This window comes from Perissodus microlepis, chromosome 12, assembly GCF_051167445.1.
Source record: "Perissodus microlepis isolate ML-2025 ecotype Zambia chromosome 12, ASM5116744v1, whole genome shotgun sequence".
In the NCBI taxonomy this organism is placed as follows: domain Eukaryota; kingdom Metazoa; phylum Chordata; class Actinopteri; order Cichliformes; family Cichlidae; genus Perissodus; species Perissodus microlepis.
Genome location: NC_140472.1, coordinates 12207186 through 12230845, shown reverse-complemented (window position 1 = coordinate 12230845; position 23660 = coordinate 12207186). Strand labels below are relative to the sequence as shown.

Here is a 23660-nt window from a genome sequence, read left to right as displayed (position 1 = left end):
TAAATACAATGATGTCAGTTAAAGACTATACGCTATGTCCCATATGAAGATTATTTTTTAAATGCAATTCTTTCGATTACGTTTATTCATATTGAACACCTAATGTAAAATAAGAGCTTAAATCCCCAGCTGGGGTGCACACGCCGTGACCCGTGACGTTTAACCTCAGCTGGCTGGACTCGAGGCGCGCCTGTGTCGCGCGCTGCTTGGTGGGCAGTGCGCCGTCACGAGCTGAAGGTGTCATGAAACGAAGAAAACTCTCTTGCGGAGGGGAAGAGCACTGTTTATAACAGCGCGTATGGGAGCACAGGAGAAACTGGATTAGTGGTTCATACGATTAACATGGCCAAAAACACATCTCTTTATTTTCGAATTGTCGAGGGCAGAAACCTCCCGGCCAAAGACGTGTAAGTAATTTCTGAATGGCATGCTTCTGTGCTCAGGTCTTATCTACTAAAATATACACAGCATCTGCATTGTTTCTTTGCTATTTGTCAAATCAGAAAAAAATGTCATACAGCCATTTCTGGTGCGCTCTTTTCTGTAAATTAGCTAATTGAATTAGAGTAGAGATAGTCAAATTGACCTGAGTATAATTAAAGACGAGGGAAGATTAAATTAAGCTTACCCCCAGGTAAACTGGCTATGCTTTGTCTCATTCTGTAATTTTTTTTCTTTGTCACGTTAAGCTCCGGAACCAGTGATCCATACTGCATTGTAAAAGTTGACAATGAAGTTGTGGCCAGGTGAGTTCTCTCTGATTTTTATTAAGATGTGCACGATAAACGTAAATTAACTGTGTTTTATCCAGACCTGCAGCTGGATGATGTTCCTATCTATATGCTGCGATCTGAGTCATCACACTTCATATATTTACATTAGTTTCTGGCTGTGCTCCCGCTACTGTGCACATGTAAACCAGGGTGGAGTGCGTGTGATCAGTGCTGTGGTACCCACAGCGTGGTCCTTCCATCACAGAGAACCTGATACTGGTCTGGCCTTTAAAACACCCACAGGTAACCATGGAGAGGGTGCATCAATTATTGCAGTGAGCACCCAGTGTAAGCCAGGTGAATGCTGGGAGCTCGGAGCAGAATACACCATTTCAGAGGTGGTTTCAGATTGGGTGAAGACATGCACATGATTTCAACCTCCAAGCTGTTCAGACAGAAGATGGTAGTTTTAGAAAGAGCTGTAGTAAACTGCAGGATTGTTTGCTTTGCAAAGCAAATTTCTTTAGAGAAACTGCTTTGCTGTGGACTTTCACAAGAACACGGGGTGAATTTAGTGGGTATTGTTCCATCTGGGGTGGTGAGGGAAAAAACAGCACAATGATTCACTGAAGATGCTCACACTAATTATGTTGCACTTGTAGTGTTACTGGCCAACTGAGTCCTCTGAGTGTAATGTTCATAAATGATGCAGCTGCTAGATTTTGGTACACTAGAGAAAAGTTGGTGGTAATAATGAAGGGTTAGGCCATTTTGGCAGGATGATGTATGAATGGTTTTGATTCAAAAGTATTTCTCAAAAAGCTAGCAATTTGCTTGTTTTTATTAAAAAATAAATCAAACTTTTCCCCAGAAATGCCTTTAAAAAACAAGTAGATCAAAGGACGTTCATTTCAAAGCACATCCTGCAAAATCTTGCCTAATTGCAAAATTACAAAAATCAGGATTCAAAAACATAACTAGTGATAAGAATAAACACACAAAATTATGAATCTGACCATTAAAAAAAACAAGCAGGATTTTTAAGGCTTTTTTTTGCCTTTATTGGATTGCAGAGTGGACAGGAAAGCAGGAAGACGGGCAGCAAAGGGCCTCAGGTCAGAGTCAAACTGTGGCTGCTGCACAGATCTGACCATTTTAAGTGTTTGTTTTTGGCTTCAACAGAATCCTTAGATGACCTTTTCAAAAATCCAAGAATCTTATAGCTTGCTATCATTTTGAAACAGCTGGATTTTCTAACCTTTTTTTTATCACACCTGACTCTTTAACAATAACTGTACATCACTAAGTTAAGAATAGTTTGAGGAGAGGGCGATTCTCCCATTTTAATATTTATATTTAGTGCATATCACAAAATTAACATCTATATAAATGGAAACAAAGAAAGAATCTTGCACGTTTCTGTTTTTGCGCACATTAATGTGATATGTGTCTGCTCCAGGGCTGCTGATAGTAAGCATGGTAAACTTCTCTTTTCAGGACGGCCACAGTGTGGAAGAACCTTAATCCTTTCTGGGGTGAAGAATACACGTTGCATCTCCCAATGGGGTTTCATTCGCTCTCTTTTCACGTTATGGATGAGGACACAATTGGGTAATGCCCGCAACCAAAGCACTTTCAAAACTATTCCATATTTACTCTTAACTGCTGGACCCTGGTCGTGTATTTGTAGTCCTCTGTGTTTGCTTAACTTGCCATGAGTTGATATATTTGTGTGGAAACTCATGCAAAGCTTTTTAATGTTTTGGGAAAGAACTCTAAGCTTTGAATAAACAAACATCATCAGGCAGATGGTCGCCCAGATTGAGTGATTAAAGGTTGTTTTTTTTCTCCTCTTCACATGATGGCCAGCGCTAATCATTTCACTCAAAAACTCAAAAACTTTGATCTGATTCTCAGTAGCTTCTGTCTCACAGTCTCTCTCTCTCGTTTGTATCCCTTTCTACAGGCACGATGATGTTATTGGAAAGATTACGCTGACCAAAGAAGCCATTGGAGCTCAAGCTAAAGGCATGGCTAAACATTCAGCACTAGTCTATAACTGGATGACTGCATGGCCAGAGCTCAGAGGTTAAACACACAAAGAATCCTGTGATGGATTCAAAAGTCCAAGTGATTGAGGAGCCATGCTTTTTTTTTTTTTTTTTTTTTAGGGTGGGAATGTTTCTTAGCTTCTCTCAAACCTTTAAATTAATTTATGCACATCACTCACAATATTTGCAGGGCTTCCAGAAATTTGGGACAATATGTAAAAACTAGATAAAGCAGAGAATGCTGTGTTTGCTAATAATTTAAAACTGGGATTTAATGGAAAATCAGAAAATGGAGACACAAATTTCTGAAACTGAGAATTGCTTCTAATGAAAATTACCTGAGTATTCACTGAAAAGTGGTGCACAGTTTTAAGAAACATTCCCGGATTAAAAGTAGGTAGGTCAGTTTTGGAATGAACGCACTTTCAGCCAGACATATGGGGCTGACAAATCGTGTGTCTTTGTGTCGTAGCGTTATTAGATTACTTGAAGAGTTTAAAAGGGTATGTTTGCTGCATATTGATGATTCTCCTCCGAAGGCCACCTGGCATCGGCCTCAGTCCTGTGATTCATTGCCGCATTGTGGTACTGAGTCATTTTACTCCCTCACAGGATTTCTCTCACAGCCCGGCCTTGATATTGTACCTTTTCTTTCATTTTCTGAAAGACAAAAGTAGAATCTTAACAGCATCACACAGTGTGCATGTTGTCCAGGCAATCATCGACTGTGTGGTATTTTTGTTTATTTTTTTTATTTTTTACTGTTCCTGCCTTGCAGTTGTACAAACTGTAGATGTTTTTGCACTAATTAGTTTTATTTGTGTACTTAATCAAACAGAATAATGACCAGTTAGTTGTCAGAAAGAACAAAAATAAGCAACTGTATCTTCCTAAAGTTAAAAATAAGGTCTTCAAACTGTTAGTTCGATCCTGAAAAATACTCATAATATTCAAAGTACATTAGTCCAGGAATTATTTGCCAGTTCATCAATGGATATTTTACAGCTAATTGGAAAATGAATATGATTTCTTTTCAATATGACTTTCGAAGTTCTAATCTCTCAGCTCCTCTCAGTGTTTAATGGTTTAGAGATTAATCTCTTTTTGTGCTTTACGGCCAGGGCTAGACTGCTGGCTAAATCTCACAAAGGTTGACCCTGATGAAGAAGTCCAAGGAGAGATCCATCTGGGTCTGGAGCTGCTTAAAGATACGGAGAAGATCAGTCTGCGGTGTCAAGTCATTGAAGCCAGGTAAAATGAAATCCTGCGCTGCCGAGAAAATGTCAGGAAGGCGATTTCACTTAAAAACGGTCACGGACAATAGTGGCTCGAACATTTCAGAATCTGCCATGTGAGAGTGTGATAGAGCCACCGTATTATCACTTCAAACGTGGTCACGTTTGTGTAGCTGAGCTCCTTGTAGTTGAGCTCTGGCAGTATATCAGTGTCTTTTGAGCTGAACTCTTATCACCATCACCCCGCAGGCCTCCACACTCCCTTCTGAGTCACACCGCCACTGTCACACCGCTCACTGCCCCATCTGTGTGTCCCAGGCTACAATCTTTCCTTCTCAGGCAGGGCACTAATGAGCTTGTCAATCAGGACTTGACACTGTGTTATTCAAATGTGCTCTGATGAGTGTGAATTGAGTTTGAAAGAAAAAGGTTGAGTAAGAAGTAGAGATTCAGCTTTCTTTCCTCGCTAAAGCACACTAATTTAACTTGCAGAACAGATAATAAGAGTTAGCGGAGCATTTTGGCGGATTAATGATTTCTCTTGTCCTTTGGTGTGGTGATACCCGCAGAGACTTGGCTCCAAGAGACATTTCTGGAACCTCTGATCCCTTCACAAGAGTTATTTTCAACAACCATAGTGCAGAGACCTCGGTGAGCTCTGTCTGCATGCATGAGTGGGTTATGTGGGTTGCACTGAAGTCTGATTGATGGTTGCCTTACTGTTTGTCATTTAAAGGTTAAATGTTAAAGATTAGGCTGATCTTTTGATTTCTTTCAATTTCTTAATGCTGGATTTTTAGATAATCAAGAAGACCCGTTTTCCTCACTGGGGTGAGACGTTAGAGCTGGAGCTGGATCCAGAGGAGCTGCGTGAGGAGGAGGGGACTGTTACTGTACAGGTCTGGGACTGGGACATGGTGGGCAAGAATGACTTTCTGGGAAAGGTGAGGTTCCCATAATTCTAATCATTTTTCATATGTATTAAAATTCAGGTCATGAGCAGCTTAAAAAAGGTTTTATAATTGAGTACAGTGTTCCTTGCTATAAAATAAAGGCTTTTACTTCTTCTTGTTGATATTGTGTTCTTGCTTTCTGTTTCTTTTCCACAGGTGGAAATCCCTTTTGCTTGTTTGCACAAGACACCTCAGTTAGAGGGCTGGTTTCGTTTACTGCCCTTGGGAAACAATGAGGTTGATGCTGGGTGAGGATTATGGGTGTGCTTCTTTGTACAATGTGGTAACTATGCATCTTTAGAGAGAGGCCTTTCCTTTCGGAAACCATCAAGACTGAAATTGTCGTAGCAATCATCACATCTTTTCTTAAATGTTCCCAAGAGAAGCTTTTATTTTCCTCCTGGCTCTCTTTCGAGCACTTAAATGCACAATCACGGATGTATAGCCAGCGCGTTGACGGCATCTGCACCCCGAGATAATTTTAGAGCGAGCGGGCTGAGTGAACTGTAAAGTAAAGGGAATTTCTCAGGTTCATTAGGAAATGACTCACTCTTGTAAGGAGTTTTTGCACTCCAGTCCACTGTTGATTTAGAGAGGACTGTGACCAAGCGGTGCGTCATTTTCCCCCAAACGCGGTGAGCCATGTGTTTAGAAAATGTCCTTGCCAGGGGCAGGATGATTTAGCGGTTGTTTTTACGAGTGTACTCTAAGCTTTATTTCTTATCTAAACTGCATTTTCCAATCAACCGCTGACTCCTTTAACAAAAAAACAAAAAAGAGTTTATGTAAATGTCTAACCAGACCCAGACTATTATTGTGTTAGCTGAAAATCTGTGCTGTGATACTTTCCTTTGTTTTTAGTGGCAAGCTGGGAGCACTCCGTCTCAAGGTGCGTCTGGTGGAGGATCAGATCTTGCCATCCATGTACTATCAGCCTCTCATCGACCTTCTGGTTGAGTCGGTAATCTCCCCTACAGAGGTCAGCATGACAGCTCCTCTTCAATGCTGATATTAATTTGTTGACCACTCAGTCACTCGCCATGTCAAAGGACTGCTGTATGCATTACTTCTTCCATCTGCAGTTAGACCTCATCTGCTTCATCTGTCCGGCTTCCAAGTTGCGCCAAAATTCTTGACCCGTGACCCGAGTTCTCTTCTTCTCAACAGGTGGAGGATAGCAGCGCTCTGACTATGCTGGAGGAGGTCACCACAGTTGAGAGCAGACAGGACGTGGCAATGACTTTGGTGAAAATCTACCTGGGACAAGGACTGGTGGTACCCTTCCTGGACTACCTTAACACCCGGGAGGTCAACCACACCAGTAAGACGAAGCGAAAAAGTGCAAACTTTAAACCGTTTTTAAAGGTTTTGATTTCATGTCCTCCATCTTGCAAGTGTCTAAATTTACTCAGAATTTATGTGTATTTGTGCTCTTAATTACATGTAATAACTGTGGCTGCATTTTGAATATACAGTGTAGGATCTAAGTTTATCTCTGTTAGTCAGTATTTATATTAGTCAGACTTTGGGACATGCCAGTTTGCTGTTATTGCTCCACTCTCCAGAGACCCTCTGAGGGCTGCTGCTGCTGAATTGACATTAAGGTCTCTGAACACTGCAGCTATGGTATGTGTGTGGGCAGTAAAAGCCTCCCAACACTATATTTACTACCCCAGTGCCAATTATTTACTCACCCAACAGTCTTCCCTTGGCTGTTCTCTGGTCTGGATTAGTCATGTTTTTGCCTCCGCACCATATCCCCATGATAATTCACACTGAGCTCTGGTCTTTGGTTTCTGTTGGTGTAGTTTCTGCTAATAAGCATAGTGCCTAAGTTTCCATAGCAACTCCACGTGATCCAAATGGTAACTGCTTGATCAGGAATGCATTGTGTGAGCACCCAGACATTAAAGTTAGGCACACGGCACAAAAACGTACAGTACACCTGCTGGGCAGCAGTGAAAAACCCGCCCTTCTCCTTACATCCAAATAATTTACCTGGCAACCCAGTCCCGTTACTATGGATATTTTAGTGTCACCGCATGACTAACATGACATTGAGGCAAGGTCAGTCTGCCCTCACTTGTGACTCTGGACTATTTGTTCTTGATTGATAGACTTGCGCCAGACTAAATAGAAAGCATAGATACTTAAGAAATGTATAAATGAGCCCAGAGAAAAAGGTGAAATGAGGGTGGAGCAAACAAATGCTCCACAGGCTATATGAAAAGCTTCCACTCTAAGGAAGCAGTGTTTCAATCTTAAATTTTTCTTTTTCATCAAGTATAATTAAGCGCCCGATGAGGGTCTATGTGACACTTTATTAAATTGATTGGGAGCTATTGGATGCAGTAATAAGATCCTTCCCACCATTCCCACTGTCATACATCATATAAAAGGTGTTTTTAGGCACAACAATAGATAGATGACAGGAAAAGAGCAATAAATTGTTGTGGTGGATGTTGAGCTTTAATTCTTTAATTGAAAACTGTTGCTTTGTTTCACTTGATTCAGATTAAGGAAAATCTTTTTATGCCCACTAATTTCGCTCATATGTAAGATATTTTGCTAATACTATTTTTTTTTCCTTCTGCTCTTATAGCTGATCCTAACACCTTATTTCGATCAAACTCACTTGCCTCCAAAGCCATGGAACAGTTCATGAAGGTGAGCTAAGTTTTAAAAAAAATTATTATTATTATTATAGTTCCTGCAGTTTTTCGGTCCCTGCTCTGAGGGAAAGCATGATGTGCCTGATATTTACTCTCTGAATTATGCAGATTTAGATAAAACAAGGCAAGCTGTCAAGTGTAAGAACAAAAAGGCATGTGTAGCATGTGATGCATGACAAATGCAAAGGTAACTTTAATGTATCAATGAGTATGTCGACATAACAGGCTGCTAGGTAGGGCAGGATCAATCCAAATTAAGTACAACAGAAAGTGTGTTTCAAGATTGCTACAAAAAGGAGTAAAAAAACACCAATGATCCAAAAGAGGACAAGAAACAGACAGAGGCAAGGAGAGATGCAGGACAGGAGGTGGTTAGCTTGACAAGCTGACTGAGCCAATTTTGCTTAGGAAGTTTCCCAACTGAGTGAAGTGACCCAGAAGTGTCTAGAGTCATAATAGGACGTAGTTAAATTCTTTAAATGTTAAGGAAAGCTGCTTCAGTGCTTCCCTTATTACCACCTTTAGAAAAGGATGCACATTTACCATCCCTTATGAAATGAAAAGACATAATGCTGCCCCTCAATTCAAAGCAAATGATCAACATACTGACACATCACATGCTGCTCGGTTTAAATTTTTCATACATGCGATCACTTCACTGATACTCATTGTATGAAGTGCTTTGAAACCTAATTTTAGAAACTTGCTCTATAAATAAGGTTTTTTATATGCATTTAACTAATTGAAGTGAAGGCTTGCATTGCGTATGTCCCCATTTTTGGTCTTAGCATTTAGTCTTATCAATTCATCTAACATGAGAGGTGCTAAAAAGCCCTATTAAAGGGTTAATTCTTCAACAGGACGAGATGAGTGGCATTTCTTGATACAAACACTTCACTGTGTGCTGGAAAGCTGTTCTTGGTAATCAAGTGATATTTTTCACAAGGATATATACACCGTTAATATAAAATTGTCACCTTGTCACATTTTTAACTAGTCTTGTGCAAGTTAGATTCCCTGTGGACAACAATCCTGTTTTCCTTTTTGTGAATTCTTCTTAGCGTTTTTCCTTGACCCTCTGGATGTTTCCTATCAAGGGAAAGTGTCATCAAAAGACATAAGAGGGAATTTGTTGTCTGTTTGACCGCAACCACAAGCTAAACTCATACCAGGGAACAACACCACATGAGAAAATAACCTTCAAAACAAAACAACCATAAACGGAAAGAGGGACATGGAAAACAAACAGATAAACTGAGGAAGCAGACAGGGAGGGACACACAAAAGACGCATGGGAACAGATCAAGAAAAGCAAAACAAATAACAGTGACCTTAACAGATGTCTTCAACATATGATATTGTTTTGCTATCAGGCTGTTGGCATGCTGTATCTGCATGAGGTGTTGAAGCCCATCATCAACCGCATCTTTGATGAGAAAAAGTACATTGAACTTGACCCATGTAAGATCGACCTGAACCGCACAAGGTAAATCGGACCTAAAACATATCTTGTTGGATCACAATTCTATAGTCATACTCGGACCTGGTAATAGAGTAGGACTGCTACAATTGACAAGAGGGGATTTGTGGGTTGTACGCTCAGGCGTGCTGTTCGCAAATGATGTGTTAAAATGGAAAAGCTGCCACAGGAGACTGCCCACTTCCTTTACACTTCACCCCTGAGAGAAAGACATGAATGTGAGGAAATGAAAAAAAAGTAAAATGGGAATGGCTGTTGCTTGGCAACTGCCATGAGCCCCCTGAGATATCTATCTCTGACATGGGGGGAGATCCAGGATCTAACGTTCTCCATGTATGCAGTAGCTCTAACCTACTATCTTATCTCGTCCCCTTAAATTATCTCAGTTTATGTGTTTAGATATTGTCAATACGGCAGTCATTGTTTGGATTCCTCTGTAGTAACATGGTCTCATATGTAACGAGATAATGAAGAACAGAAATGTTATCAGTCCTTTTATAAACTGTGTTACAGAACAGATAAAAGCCTGTCTTGGATAGCTCCTGTTTGCATTGCGTTTACTCTGCAGATCTCAGGGATTCATTTGTTTATAGCATCTTTCTTTGTCTCTGAAGAAGGATTTCATTCAAGGGTGCAGTGTCAGAGGCAGAGGTGCGGGACAGCAGCGTGGAGATGCTGCAGAGCTATTTGACCAGCATCATCGAATCAATCGTGAGCTCAGTCGATCAGTGTCCTCCTGTAATGAGAGTGGCCTTCAAACAGCTGCACAAGAGAGTGGAGGAGCAATTTACCGAACCTGAGAATGAGGTTAGTGTGAAGCAAAACACACAGAGAGGAAAGCGTGTCAGTGTATTTGTGGTTATTTTCACCTGCAGCTTATCCCGAGGCAGCCTGTCACCGTTCAGTGACTCGTCTTCATTTTTACAGGATGTGAAGTACCTGGCCATCAGTGGATTCTTTTTCCTGCGTTTTTTTGCTCCTGCAATCCTCACACCTAAGCTGTTTCAGCTGAGAGACCAGCATGCTGACACGCGTACAAGCAGAACACTGTTACTACTAGCCAAGGTATGATTCAGAACACAGACATGCACATAGACTCTGCTGTGAATCATTTATCCATGTTCAGACTTATGCACTCCCCAAAACAAAACACAAAATAAACAGTAAAGTGTTGGAAGCCTTGAGCGTGATGCAACAGGCCATCTGTGTGAGGAGATGGATTTTAATGTTGTGGATGTAAAACAAATAAAACATGGAGCAGGAATACGATGTAACACAAACACACGGTGTTTGTGTAACGTCAACAGAGAGAGCGCACTGAGGCACTCCTTGCTTTTCTCACTTTGTTTGGTAATTATGTAACACTGTAGGTCTGCGTGTGCCTTATTTTAAGTTCTGCCATAATCAGCAAAATAAGATTGATATTCCATCTCCAGTCATTTTTATGTCTCTGCTGTGGTCTGAGACCTCACCATCCTTTCATACGTTCACATGGAAAGTCTAAAGACAGTGAGGGCAGCAGCAAGATGCCCTTAGGGAACAGAGCAGGGATCAGTGAGGACAGGATGATATGGAAGTAGCATCTTTAGCTTCAAATGAAGGAGTTGGTAGACTGAAGAATTTTGAAAAGAGTATGAGATTTGCCAGTAGGATGTACGGAAAGGGAAACAGCTGAGCTGATGTGAGCTGGAATTTAGATTAGCTGATCTGCTGGGATTGTTTGAGTCTGTTCTCACAGAACTAACTCTGTATTCATTTTTTTGACGCTAATAAAAATGTTAATTATTTGAAAGGTGCTAATAATCTGCAGTAATGCCACTAGATCACCTGTTGTTAGGAACCCGTTTAAAATTCATAACTACTCTACTCAGACAGCAAATCTCAAAGAAGTTTTTTTCACCAACTATACAGAGTATGGCCATAAAACATCCCTCTCACATTATGCTCCGTTTTAACCATAAATAGATCAGATGAGCATGTTAGCAGGTTATAACTGGAATTTGAGTCGATGTTTCTTGATATCATTAAAAGCAGGGATCTTAGATCCAGATGTTAGAAGAACAGTAAAACCTCATTCCACTCCCACGTGTGGCTTCTGTGGTTGCTGTCCATGGTGCTGAAGAACTGTTGCCATGGGCCCTCTACAGAGACAGGGAACGGGCTATTTTTACCTCTGTGTGCTGCAACCAGTCTGTGGTTCAAAGCCAAGCATCAGAGAGGATGTAGAGGGGGACTTCCTCCTCACCCTAGGCCAGGTGTGGGCTGGACAAAGGGCCTCGCAGCATGCTTGGCCCCAGGGACCCTTTTGATCTTCGACTTTTAGATATGCAGTCACTCCCTCACTTCTGTCATTTTCTGGAGATTTGATATGGTGAAGATGTGAGTTTGTAGTTGATATCGTGCCTCTGTGGTTGCCAGGCACTACAAAGTGTTGGGAACTTGGGACTTCAGCTGGGCCACGGAAAAGAACAGTGGATGGCGCCTCTTCATCCCATCATCCTTCGCAGTGTGGCTTCTGTCAAGGACTTCCTGGACAAGTTAATTGACATAGATCATGACACTGGTAAGACTGTAACCACCAAACACATCACTACAACGTGTAATCAAAAGCCAAGTCCAGAGGTCATGCTGTTGAGCTAATCAGCCACAGGCCACCTGCCAGTGTAGTAGCTCCCAGCTGATATAGGTGAAACAATACTGTAGCCTTGCAGTGAAATATTCATAACTAGTTGGAAGTCTGGAAAAGAGATGACATGGTTAATGAGCTGGCAGGGAGCTGAAGTGAGAAGCTGCCACACGGGCTGTTGTTGTCCTGGCTGTTGCCTTAATGTCATGTGTCAGTGAGGCTGTTGTTGTGAAACATCTTCCCCCTCTGACATATCGTGTTTCAACCTCCGTCTTCACATCACACCCACTTTTTTCTCCTAAAGGCCAGTTTGACATTTAATGCCCTCGAGGTGAATTTGTTGGACAGAAGCAGATGCTTGTTATTCCTCTTTGAAGCTCTATCCCTCATGGGGTGATGGAACAAGACTGAGGAGCCATCTGTAACAGAGTGCAGTTTAAAGCAATGAATCTATATAGTTTATTGACACAGCACCACCTTGTGTCTATCTGGGTGAATATGCAATTAGCTACAGATTACAAACAGTTTTCCCTTTATGTCCGTCTTCTGCTTTCTCTGCGCAGCGTCTGAAGTGCCTCAGAGGGCTGTGTTCACGGCTTCAGTCACAGTCAAAGAGGGGTTTCTCCACAAACACAAAGCAGAAGGACCCCAACTGTTATCCCGCTTTGCATTTAAGAAACGCTACTTCTGGTTGACGAGTGAGACGCTGTCTTATGCCAAGACTCCCGACTGGCAGGTGGGTATTGTGCCAGCAAAATTTTATAATCTACCAACATACTGCATATCATGTGTGAAATACATATGAGTATTTACGTTACTGCTCATTTTGACAACCAGCCACTGTGTCAAGTGTTGCTTTTTAATCATGTTTTATTACGACTGATGGATCAAATAATCAAAAACAATCAAAGTAATGATAAAAATACACGTACAATATGCCCATTTGTGCCCAATGAAGGGCATTCATCACCACGTGTTGCACAAAGAGAAAACATTTTAGTCATCTGCTTCTTTGCTTTCAAGTATTTGTGTTGATCTTCTCGTGAGAACATCATTACTGATATTACAATGTGGTGCCTAACCCGTGATAATGATTTCCTCTCATTTTCTAACCAGAGACTGTCAGAGAGAGGGAGACGGTTGATGGGAGCAGAACATCCTCGTCACTAAATGCCTCTCTTTGAGTCAGTCTCTGCTTTGTGTGACTGGAATAAAGCCGAGGGTTAATTGAAAGCTATGGATATTCATACGAACATCGCAAATCACACTGGAGACAATGTCCTGGCCCCTTTTCTCCATGTTGGAGCACTCCAGTCTCAGTGAGATGAGCTCCCACTGGAAGTGGCTGATTTACACTTTAAAGTAGCCTTTGCTGCCATGATGATCTCATCCTCACTTCCTCCTTGCGCCGTACCGTTCCTCGTAGCTTAATGAGTGTAAAATATTTCAGGATGAGAAACCTCTTCATTAATTTGCTCAGTGATCAGATGTCACCTTTATTTCACTGAGTCCTTTGTGTAGTATGCCTGAGGCAAGGCATGATACATCATTGCCATCATGTGCATACCTGTTCTAATTGGGGCTGTGATTTGCAGGTGCGCTCTTCAATTCCTATTCAGTGTGTGTGCGCCGTGGAGAGGGTGGATGAAAATGCTTTTCAGCAGCAGAATGTAATGCAGGTCATCACCCAGGACAACGACGGACAGCTGCACACCACGTACATCCAGTGCAAGGTGCGTTTGTACACCACCCAGTTGCCAAGGCAGTGCATGAGTTTTTTTTAAGTTGGTCACTTTTTTTTTTAAACACAAAACCCTGACAGTTTTCTATAGTCACAGATTTGAATTTTTAACAAGTTTTATTAATCTCCTAGAAAAAAGTCACTAAATATCTATATTGTTTTCTGTCGCAATGATGTGCTTTATCCCTGTAGGTTTTTCAGCTGATTGCCTTCAAAATGCAGATTTTTCTTTTTTCAGTTCGACATTAAACTTCATGGTTCATCGTATTTCAATTTTCCCAAACAGAATGTAAATGAGCTGAACCAGTGGCTGTCTGCGATCAGGAAAGTCAGCATCTACAATGAGCGCATGCTGCCCTCTTTTCACCCAGGGGTTCATCGCAGTGGCAAGTGGACCTGCTGCCTGCAGGCCGACCGAGCTGGTAATCCTGCTGTTATTACTTCCAGATGTACTGATTTATGTCCAAGACACCAGAATATTTGTAGGAAACTTGCAAACTCCCCTTTGCTACTTTACTAAGGTTTGACTGGCTGTTTTTGATGCGCTCTCCAAATCAATTTTATTTACTCACCGCCTTGCACGTGGGATTAAACATTTTACATTCTTTTCAGCACCAACACTACAGGTTTGATTGTTACTAAGGCTGTTCCATTGACTATTATATACAAACTAGTAGAAACATCCATTAAAATTATATTTTACATTTAGTGGGGTGAAGTTCAGACTGTAAAGTGCCAGAGATGAATAAAAAAAGCTGTGTCTCAGTTGCAGGCTGCAGTAGAACCCACTCAGCTGTGACACTTGGTGACTGGAGTGACCCGCTGGATCCCGACGTGGAGACTCAGACGATATACAAGCAGCTTCTGCAGGGCAAAGACAAACTCAGGTTGGTATGCATTTCTTTTCCTGAACACTAGAGGTCTATGTTGCTATACAGTAAAGCACTGCTGTGCTGCTTCTTGACATTAGTATGAGTCAAGTGTTTAACTTTCACTGTGTGATCATGTGATATGATTCTGATACTGCAGGAACAAATATCTGGAGATGCCGGATGATGATGAGACAGCGTGCAATAAAGAAAAGAAGACGACTGTGGACGTTCACCCAGGTGACACTAAACTTTAACTTTTCTATCAAGTTACATGTACAAGTGCTTTAATTGTTGTATTATCATTATTATTATCCCCTTATATTCTATGTGGGTATGACATTTCCAGGAAGTAATTCTACAGAAACAACATCCTTTTATCTACATATTTCTCTGTCACAGATGGTGCTGAATGCACTGTTCAGCAAATGAAGCCATGTCAGGGCATCGCTGCTCGGCTGTTGGTGGTGATAGAGGACCTGGAGCAGGCTCACGCTACCTTCCAGCGCAGAGAAAAGGAGGACGTCACCAGTGTTATTATGAATCCCTAGAGTTCACATGTGGACTGGGAGCCTTTAATGCATCAAGGCGGGTTAGGGGTGGGGAGTGGAAGGGCAGCATCCTGTACCAACACAAGTGAAAATCAGCTAACCCACTCTCTTGATTGTCATGGAGAAAAAAATTGGCTGCGTGGTGCCACCTCTTCCAGCCTTTTAGTACATTTCCTCCTGGCTGTAAAGAGCAAGAGGGAATTCTGCCACTTTAATCTTTTTGATTCTCCGAGTGCCACCGACAAGAGCACCGCAGGAAGATTATGATACTTGACAAAAAGGAGGTGGGTGGGGAGGGGTGGAGGGACTTTGAAGCATGATCTGACTTGATATTTTTTATGTAGATAATAAGCAATCTGTTGCATGGCCCACATCCACTTGTTGTGAAATGTGAAAAGAAGCTTTTATATTTTGAGATACTGTACAGGACCCGAGTCACACATTTATATGCAAAAAGCTTGTTTTAGTGTAACCTACAGTACCTGAATGTAAGGTGTTTTGATATTGCTGTTATTATTATAAATGCTTTGTATTTTTATTGAGGCAAAATATCACCATGGCCGCAATGTAGCAGTGACAATAACATTATAAGTTATTCCACAGTGTGACGCCGCTTGTAAAGTGAGCAAAACTCAGATTTTAATTGTTGCTTCAGTCCCTTTACACAAAACATCCGCTTTGGTTTGGTGCTACGGCCAGTCAACGTAAATGTTGGGTTCTGATGTAATTCACATTTTTATAATGCCAAGATGGGTAATATTTACCTGGTTATTATATAATATCCATACATGGACAAATTTTATTTGAAAAAGAGAGGAATTAACAATCATGAGACACTCCCATTTGCTAAGTTGACAGTTTCAGAGATTTTTGTGCCACTGCATTGGTTTCATGTGTTTGAGATGCCAAATCTGCTTTTAGGAGTTTTAAAGAAAAAATACACATGTGGGGAATTTTGATCATTTTCCATAGAGAAAGTAGTGTTCAGTGTCCATCTATTAAACAATATTCAGTTGAATAAAATCCGATCTGAGATCACTGAGATGACCTCATCAGGCATTCTTCTTACCCTCAAGCTTAACACTCTAAAACACATGGCAGACATTACATTCAGCATCCTGTATTGAGATGGTTATTACGAGTGTGTTGGTGTTTGCAGCTTTCCACATTTTTCTTTTATTAATCTGCCGCTCGAGTCATAACGAGAGTAGGCAGGAGTGGAACATTGTGTTCTCTTGAATGGGGACTCTTGTTATGAAAAAGAAAAGAAAGGAAAAAAAAAACCCCGCCTGTACCTTACTTTGCAAATTCATCATAATGGTTTGTTCCAAGTGGGTTGTTACTGTGAACACAATTGTATTATTCAATAAACTCCGCTGAAGAAATCAAAGGAGAAGGTGTCAAATTTGTGCCCAGAAAAAAACGAGACTGACACTTTTTTTTTCTTTACATTGATCCTCACTTGGTTTCCATAAAATGAAGGAATGGTTCGAAAAATCTGCTTTGCTGGCTTATGTCTGTCCGTCTCCTGGTTAGCATTAAAGTGCAGGAGGATCTGACTTCAAGCAGACATTGATTCATTTTTGGTATTACAGGAAACCCCGTCACATCTGATAGATGCCAGAGCAGGCTCCCAGTGTCATGGTTACCGCTCTACTCCTTTGTTCAAATTTAATCAACCCACCAGAACCACAGAATTCACAATCCAACAAGAATCTGAATGCAATGTTAAATTATACCACATGAAAAAAATATGCGTGCCAGCAATGCACCTCCCGGCCTTATTTAAATGCTAATGAAAGCAGACCTACCTGCAATGATGCAGCAGTCTCCCTGCTCGCCCCCTCATTAGGCGTGAGAGGTGAGCGGTGAGCAGAGGCAGGCAAGTAGGGCTTATTTACAAATACTAGCAGGGGTCTGGCCCCCAAGCTGCTGGGTCAGTGACGGAAGGAAGAACGACAACCTGAAAGGGGGTGTGTCTCATCACCTCCGTCCTGACATCTCAAGGCCTGCTTTAATATGCGCCCACTACAGCTCTTTACCACAGAAGCCAGAGGCAGAAAATTACCATAAAGCAAATTTACTACTAGTGAGAACTCTTCCTGCTGCACTCCAGAACAGCAGCCAGGCTCATTTATATCCATATAACGAGCTCCAAAGCACAGAGTTACCCAGGGAGAAGGAAACGGTGGTGTTAAATAGGAAGAGGACACATCACCACCGACTGGGGTGGGGTGGGGGGGGACAAGGAGAGCCGGTGTAACAAAAGCTCAAACACACTACCCCTGTCAAGGGCACATTTATTTTTCCACAACAAAACACACAAACATGCAACAAGGTCATCACAATTCAATAAAGACCAATAGATTAAGAAGCCCTTTATAGTTAAATCAATGTCTCTGTATATCTCGCTTTTAGTTTATCTCAGTTTGTCCACGTGAACCATTTTAAATAACAATATGCAGACGCTGCCTAAGATTAAACAACAAAAACAGTGACTTGGAAAGGTCATTTAAAATGGGCACTTAAATTGAAAAACTTCAGATGTTTTACATGTCGTGGAAAGAGTGGGGAAAGCAGCAAAACGCTATCGTTTCCTCATTTGTGTAAATCAAAGCCAATACAGAGGGGGGAAGGGGGGGGGGGGGGGATAAAAGATAAAAAGGGAAAATCCCTAACTAATAGGAATAACTTTCAGAACCACAGTGCTAACCACCAGAAAACCAGGGTGGGGTTTCTAGAGAAGCTAACATGTTTTCATATGCAAAAAACAAGAAAAACTCTGCACTGTCAATACGCTTGCTCACTGTTTGGTTAACATGCACCTCTAAGAAACGTTACGGCATCTTTAAAGGACATGAACCTAAGCTTTGTCTACGAGACTCCCACTTTCACACACGCTCACACGGACGGATACAAACGTACAGCATAGCCACAGAAAAATGGTAAGGTATCATTTAGATAGAGAAGTACAGTTTGCAGTAGACACTACGAGAGTACAACTTCATATATACTTCATACGTTAGGACAAAGTAACTTCATCCCCGATCCCACCTCTAACCTCTAATGGAATAGCATGGGATGAAGAGCAATACAGCAAATGTTACATAATAGTTCTTTTTTAGAGACAATCATTGAAAAAAAAGACATCAAAAATATATGTTTTTTTTTTTTTAATACATAGCATGTGAACATCCTTGGATTGCAACCTCTCTGTTTAGAAACGCAGAGGTAGGCGCCCCATAAAGAAAACATCCATTGTCATTTTGAACCAAAAACAATCAACCTTCTTCTTGCTACACGTAAATCATGTATTAGGTTTTAAAAATAGTAAATTGCATAAAAACCACCTCCTTCTTGTTTAACAGGACAAATACCAAAACCTTGATTTATACATCATTCCCACATAGATCTGTACACACCTGAAAAGTCTAAAGGGCCGGGCGTCGTTCACACTACAAGACCGACACGTGGAAAAGGAAAAAGCTGAAGAAGCGAACATTTGGATTTCTCTAGTGAACGAAATTTCACTTCACATGGAAAAGTTCCCTGATAGATTGGTAGCATTCTCTTTTGCTGTCCCATTGTATAAAGGGTGTCACAAATGTGCGAAGGAGAAAAGTCGACGTAGGCCAAAAATGTGAATGTTTTCAGCGCCTGGGTCAAAAATCACTCAGAAATACTCTTAATAGTTTGTTTACCATATACCATACCACAAACACAGAGCTGTGGCTAAAAGAGCCTGAAAACAAATATACAGGTTTAAAGTATTTAAACAGATATTAATACTTAAATCTGCAACAACTGGCTTATTTGGTCTTAAGGACAGTGATTCGCTCACGATTCATTTAGAGTCATGATCCTGTCCACCTGATGAATGAAAAGTCCGAGCACTTTAGCTGCTAAATGCTCCACAGTGATCACAAGCGAGTTGTAGCATCTGCCATTCTTTGGGTTTTAAGAGCTTACTGTAGCTAAAAGCTACACAATGACAGCTTGTTTTACACAGGAGCAGTTTTCAGCAGGCTGATTCACATGCATAATGAAACCTTGTTTTAAAGTAATCCAGCAGTTTCTGTTGGCATCCTGCTGTATGCACACAACCCAGTGGTATTTTAATGCCTTAACCCTTTTTAATAATAATAATAATAATAATAATAATAATGGATTGCATTTATAAACTTCCATGACCTTTTAAAAAAGTGATTACAGTGATTGTTGTGACCTTGGATAGATTTTAAATCTTTTGTGTTTCTTGCTCCTGGGCGAAGAAGAGCTCTCTTTGAAGGTTAACAACAGCTGCATTCAAGAAAATTCATGCCTGAGAAGCAAGAGCCACAAAAGTGTCCTTTTTGAAAAATGGAGACGCTAGCTCACAGACAACACAGGCTCCACTACTCATCTAGTGAAAGTGGACTTTAACAGAATAACAAAAGATATTAAAATATATTTATAAGTTTGGGATAAACAGCTCACACCACTTTGTGTCTTCAGCATTGCCACACTGCAGCAGGGATGTGGCCAGCTGAAATAGGCTCATGGTGTATGCTATATGTAGATGAAACTTTGGGTAGTCCATGGATGCATATGCAATTTTAGTAATGTGTGGCGATATTTATTAAGATTTTTCAAGAAAAAAATTTGAGTAGAAGTTTCATTGAGACTGAATTATGAAGCCGGTCAGTAATCTGTCTTAAATATACTGCTCAAAAAAAGTTAAAGGAACACTTTTCAGAGTACAGAATCAAGTCAGATAAACTTCTGGGATATTGATCCGATCAGTTATGTAGCAGCGGTCGTTATTTTTAACCACGTTTCACCTTTTTGGTGTCAATGAAATTGATAACAGCGGCACTAGAGGGGCAATAATGAGACAAAAAAGCAATACTTTTACAGATAAACATTTTCCCTCATCATCTTTTCTGACAGTTTTTTTCACTACTTTTCCATTAGGGGTTACATTAACCTGCAGAGGTTGCACAGGTAGTCCAGCTCCTCTGAGGTTGTGCATCAATATGTGCTACTGCCAGAAGGTTTGCTGTGTCTCCCATCACTGGCTCAGGAGTGATGGGTAGTTGGCCCGACTCTAGGAGAGTCGGACATGGCCTTGAAGGTCCTTAACCCATGAACAGGACCCGTATCTGCTCCTTTTTGCAAGGAAGATCGGTTGTGCACTTCCAGGCCTGCAAAATGACCTCCAGCAGAGCACTGGTGTGCATGCCTCTGATAGGAGGCATGACAGGAGGGATCTACAGGAGCCTATGCTCACTGCCCAGCACTTTGGAGCCCAAATGGCATTTGCCATAGAATGCCAGAACTGGCAGGTCCATGGTGTCTGTAACACTGTTTAGCATCATCAGTTTGGTGTTGTGTCAGTGATGATCTGAGGGACGCACTGACTTCTACAGGTCAGGCAACGACACCCTGACTGCCATCAGGTATCAGCGTGAAATCCCTTGGACCCACTGTCAGACCCTACGCTGGTACACTGGGTCCTGAGTACTATTTTTAATTTCCCTCAAATGATGTGACATCCTTTCAGTCCTAACACATTATGGAGTCCATATCAGTGTAAACATCCAGCATAACTTTTTTGCCGTTGATATCTGATGTGTTTTCAGTCTTACTTTAATTTTTTTGAGCAGTGCATATTAAATTATATTTAACCTTAAATATCTTTCCTAATATCTATATGAGATCAAATCTTTTGTATGAAAAGAGTTTTATAATTAATCCATGTATCTGGCTTAGACTGCAGTTGCAAACCAAACAGCTGTGATTATTTGAATTGCAGATGTAAATGGAGTCCTGACAAACACACTGGGTATGCATATGCATGTGCAAATTCTCTTTACCAACACAGTGGCTGCGACTGAGGCATCACTGACATTTAAATGTATATTTCCACACTGCTGTGCTTTGATGCGAGAGTTAGAAGTAGCACTTTTCCACTGATGTGGTGCTAGCGCTTGATGCAGAAAGCTTTTTCATGTTTCTCTCATAATAAAATGGGACTGGTACTGGAGCCAAAAAGCAGGCACTGCCTCGCCACAACAAAATATCTGTCAGTGGCAACGTGAGGCTCCACAGCAAGAAATTCACGGATGATTTGCAGATGTAGCCCGCAGATCCTGTCGGCTGTGATTTCCTCTTTTTCTGCCGCGCAACAGTATATAATGCAAAACTAGTTCTGAACTAGTACTGACATGGCACTGCAGGAGGGAGGGGAAGAATTGAAAGTGACGAACTCTGTGTATTCTTGTGTTTGTGACTCACACCTAACTAAGAGAAACCTCACCCGCTTAAACAAACTCTTAAGAATATTTTGTGATTGGATCTTGAACCCAGGCTGTTTTCACCTTCAGCTTTAACAAAAAATGGCTGACAACATCCGTTCCCACGGAACGTAAAAAAAAGGCCAACATGGGCCATCTTCATGCCGCTAAAGCTGCCCCACCAATAATAAAGCCACATTTACTGTATTTATTTGTGTCCCACGGGGATCAACTACACAAGGTCTACATTAAGGTCATGACAGCAGAATACGCTAAGACTAATTGCAATATAAGACGTCCATAACAAGTCATACATGTTTCAGTCCCTGACATCCTGACAAATTTTTTTGCCAGATTTTATGTATTCATGTTCATGTGCCTGTGTACAGATATGTGGGACAATCTGTATATTTTCTATATAGAAGAGTATAAAAATAAATTAAACTTACACCATTGACTCAAATTGAGTTTAAATTTAAAGGTATATCACATCTGCAAATATATTTTATATATTCATATATATATAGTTAAAGCATCGCAAGCCAGTTTATAAACATCAACTTAAAAAAAGATTAAGTTGCAATTTAAGACATTTTTCTAAAAACCAAATGACTTAATCAACAAAAATGTTGCCTCAAAGTGCTATGGAAGACTATGATTAACCCCAAAATCAAGCCCGCTGCTGGGTGACCCCTTAATAAACCTGACACCAACGCTCCCGCTCATTAAAATTGATCAGACATATTTATGAAGAATTATGCAGCTCTGGGTTATAATTTATCGCAGAGTAAATAAACATCACAAGATCTCCACCGAGGACCTTCGAAAAGTCTTTATCTCGCGGGCACTAAGTCTAAAGGGGGGTGGGGGGGCGTAGGAAAAAATAGTCCCCAGCCAACAACACACTCGACCAACATTTGCATGGTTTGTAGAACGAGTGCTCCACAGCTGAGGAGGAGGCGGAAAGCGGGGGTGAACAGATACATCGGGAAGCGCCCCAAAGACTCCAAAGTGAGCTCACGAAGGCGACGAGATGCTGCTCGTTTCCGAGGCTCAGCTGCTCACTGTGCGGGCACTTGAGCCAAGTACAACGCCAACAAACGGCAAACAAGCTCACAAGAGACTGCAGGCGAGCGGAGGAGCTCCCCCGAAAATGGATCTCTAAGGGAAAGCTGTTGGTGTTTGAAAGACAGAGGAACGTCCATCTGTGTGTTCAGCTTCTCTCCTCAAGGACTTAAAGCCAGCTTATTAATGCCTCCGAGCACACGATTGCACACTCATCCCTTGTGTACGGTCAGCATGATGGATTGTGCCAGCGCCTGGGTTCGCTCCAACAGGAATAATAATAATGCAGCCTTTTTATTCACAGAGGTCATCGTCATCAGTGTGTCAACTAAACAAATGAGTTAAACCTTGGAGCAGAGCTTGTTTCATCTTATTTTATGTCTCCTCTCACAGACTGTCCACAAGGTTAACCATACAACACACAATTGTTACCAAACACCAATAATCTTCTAAATCTTAAGCTCTCTGGAATCTACTTCATGCACTACAGAACATACTTCCGTACGTAGAAAATAAAATACACTGACCTATCAAGAGTGGAAAATATCAGATTAACCATAAATGACATCACTCCGGAGCCATGACCTGCTTTTTCAAAAATGCACAACCAACGTTTGTAATGAATTCACTAAAAAAGTAAACTGGGGGGGGAGGGAAATAGTTAATTTGGATTTCTTTGCGATTTTCTTAAATCTTCATAATACCAAGCAACAGCTGATCCGCTGACAGCTCACCCTGTCGCGTGTGTTTGCTTGACTTTCATTATGTTAGTCGGGGCCATGCATTCTGGAGTTCAGCGTTTTACAGATATGCCTGTGTACAGTTATTAGCCCCTTGTCATTTTTCTTTGAGTGCCAAAGAACAGCATCAGTTTGACTTGAAAAAGGGATAAATACCTTTCACCTCAAGGTCCCAACATTCAGACAAGAATCTCTTTGCATCATTTACACTTTGAGAGACTTTGCCAACAGACAAAACTTGCTCAAGGCATGGATCTAGAGACAGCAGGGGGGAGGGAGATTGCCTGGGTTACACAAACCAAAAACCACCCTTTCTGCAGGATATTTTTGTTTGTGGGGAGTAAAGCGTTGTCGGCCGCATGTTGCCCGTCGTGCAGTGTCCCCGCTCTCTGGGAGATGGCGGGGCATGGGGGTTTTGTTTCAGTGTACCAGTTCTGCTGGTCATCAGTCCTTTAGATTGTCCTCGCCAATCCCCTGGGCCGACAGCTCTGCCAAGACGTTGTCCAAGTAGTTGGGGTCGGGGTAGCCGTGACCGGTCAGGTTAGAGCCAAATTCCGTCTTGTGATGAATCTCGTTCCACACCACGGTGTCCGATTCGCCCGTGGTGCTGGATGTGCCAATGGTGAAGATGAGGCGTCGGTCCCAGGCCATGATCAGCAGCTTCAAGACCTGATGAGACAAGAACGAGA

The 23660-nt window shown here is 41.5% G+C and overlaps 2 protein-coding genes across 8 annotated transcripts in view; one reads left to right on the top strand and one right to left on the bottom strand.

Annotated features, from left to right (window-relative positions):
• rasal1a (RAS protein activator like 1a (GAP1 like)) lies at window positions 1–16281 on the top strand. Of its 5 annotated transcripts, none has more exons than XM_084945502.1 (21): window positions 1–407; window positions 690–746; window positions 2211–2324; window positions 2680–2741; window positions 3886–4015; window positions 4569–4650; window positions 4800–4943; window positions 5109–5200; window positions 5814–5931; window positions 6120–6273; window positions 7555–7619; window positions 8998–9110; window positions 9722–9911; window positions 10032–10169; window positions 11523–11667; window positions 12294–12466; window positions 13326–13463; window positions 13758–13893; window positions 14238–14358; window positions 14501–14580; window positions 14743–16281. In XM_084945502.1, the coding sequence occupies exons 1-21, from the start codon at window positions 343–345 to the stop codon at window positions 14889–14891; spliced, it is 2466 nt and encodes an 821-aa protein (XP_084801628.1). In that variant the 5' UTR covers window positions 1–342; the 3' UTR covers window positions 14892–16281. The 5 variants fall into 5 exon arrangements, with proteins under 5 accessions (XP_084801628.1, XP_084801629.1, XP_084801631.1 ...); XM_084945503.1 differs by having other exon boundaries at window positions 9719–9911; window positions 14244–14358; XM_084945505.1 differs by having other exon boundaries at window positions 2680–2801; window positions 9719–9911.
• Window positions 16282–17161: 880 nt separating this feature from the next.
• dtx1 (deltex 1, E3 ubiquitin ligase) overlaps window positions 17162–23660 on the bottom strand; it is a 49815-nt gene continuing 43316 nt past the window's right edge. For all 3 annotated transcript variants that reach the window (XM_084945461.1, XM_084945462.1, XM_084945463.1), the window contains one exon: window positions 17162–23640. In XM_084945461.1, the coding sequence (XP_084801587.1) occupies window positions 23416–23640 (225 nt within the window). In that variant the 3' untranslated portion in view covers window positions 17162–23415. The remainder of the gene's footprint in view (window positions 23641–23660) is intronic.

Coding starts and splice junctions, on each gene's coding strand:
- rasal1a (XM_084945505.1), top strand. CDS start 343: ATGGCCAAAAACACATCTCTTTATTTTCGAATTGTCGAGGGCAGAAAC. Junction 6,274..7,554: donor CCGGGAGGTCAACCACACCA/GTAAGACGAAGC, acceptor CTGCTCTTATAG/CTGATCCTAACACCTTATTT. Junction 7,620..8,997: donor CCATGGAACAGTTCATGAAG/GTGAGCTAAGTT, acceptor TTTTGCTATCAG/GCTGTTGGCATGCTGTATCT.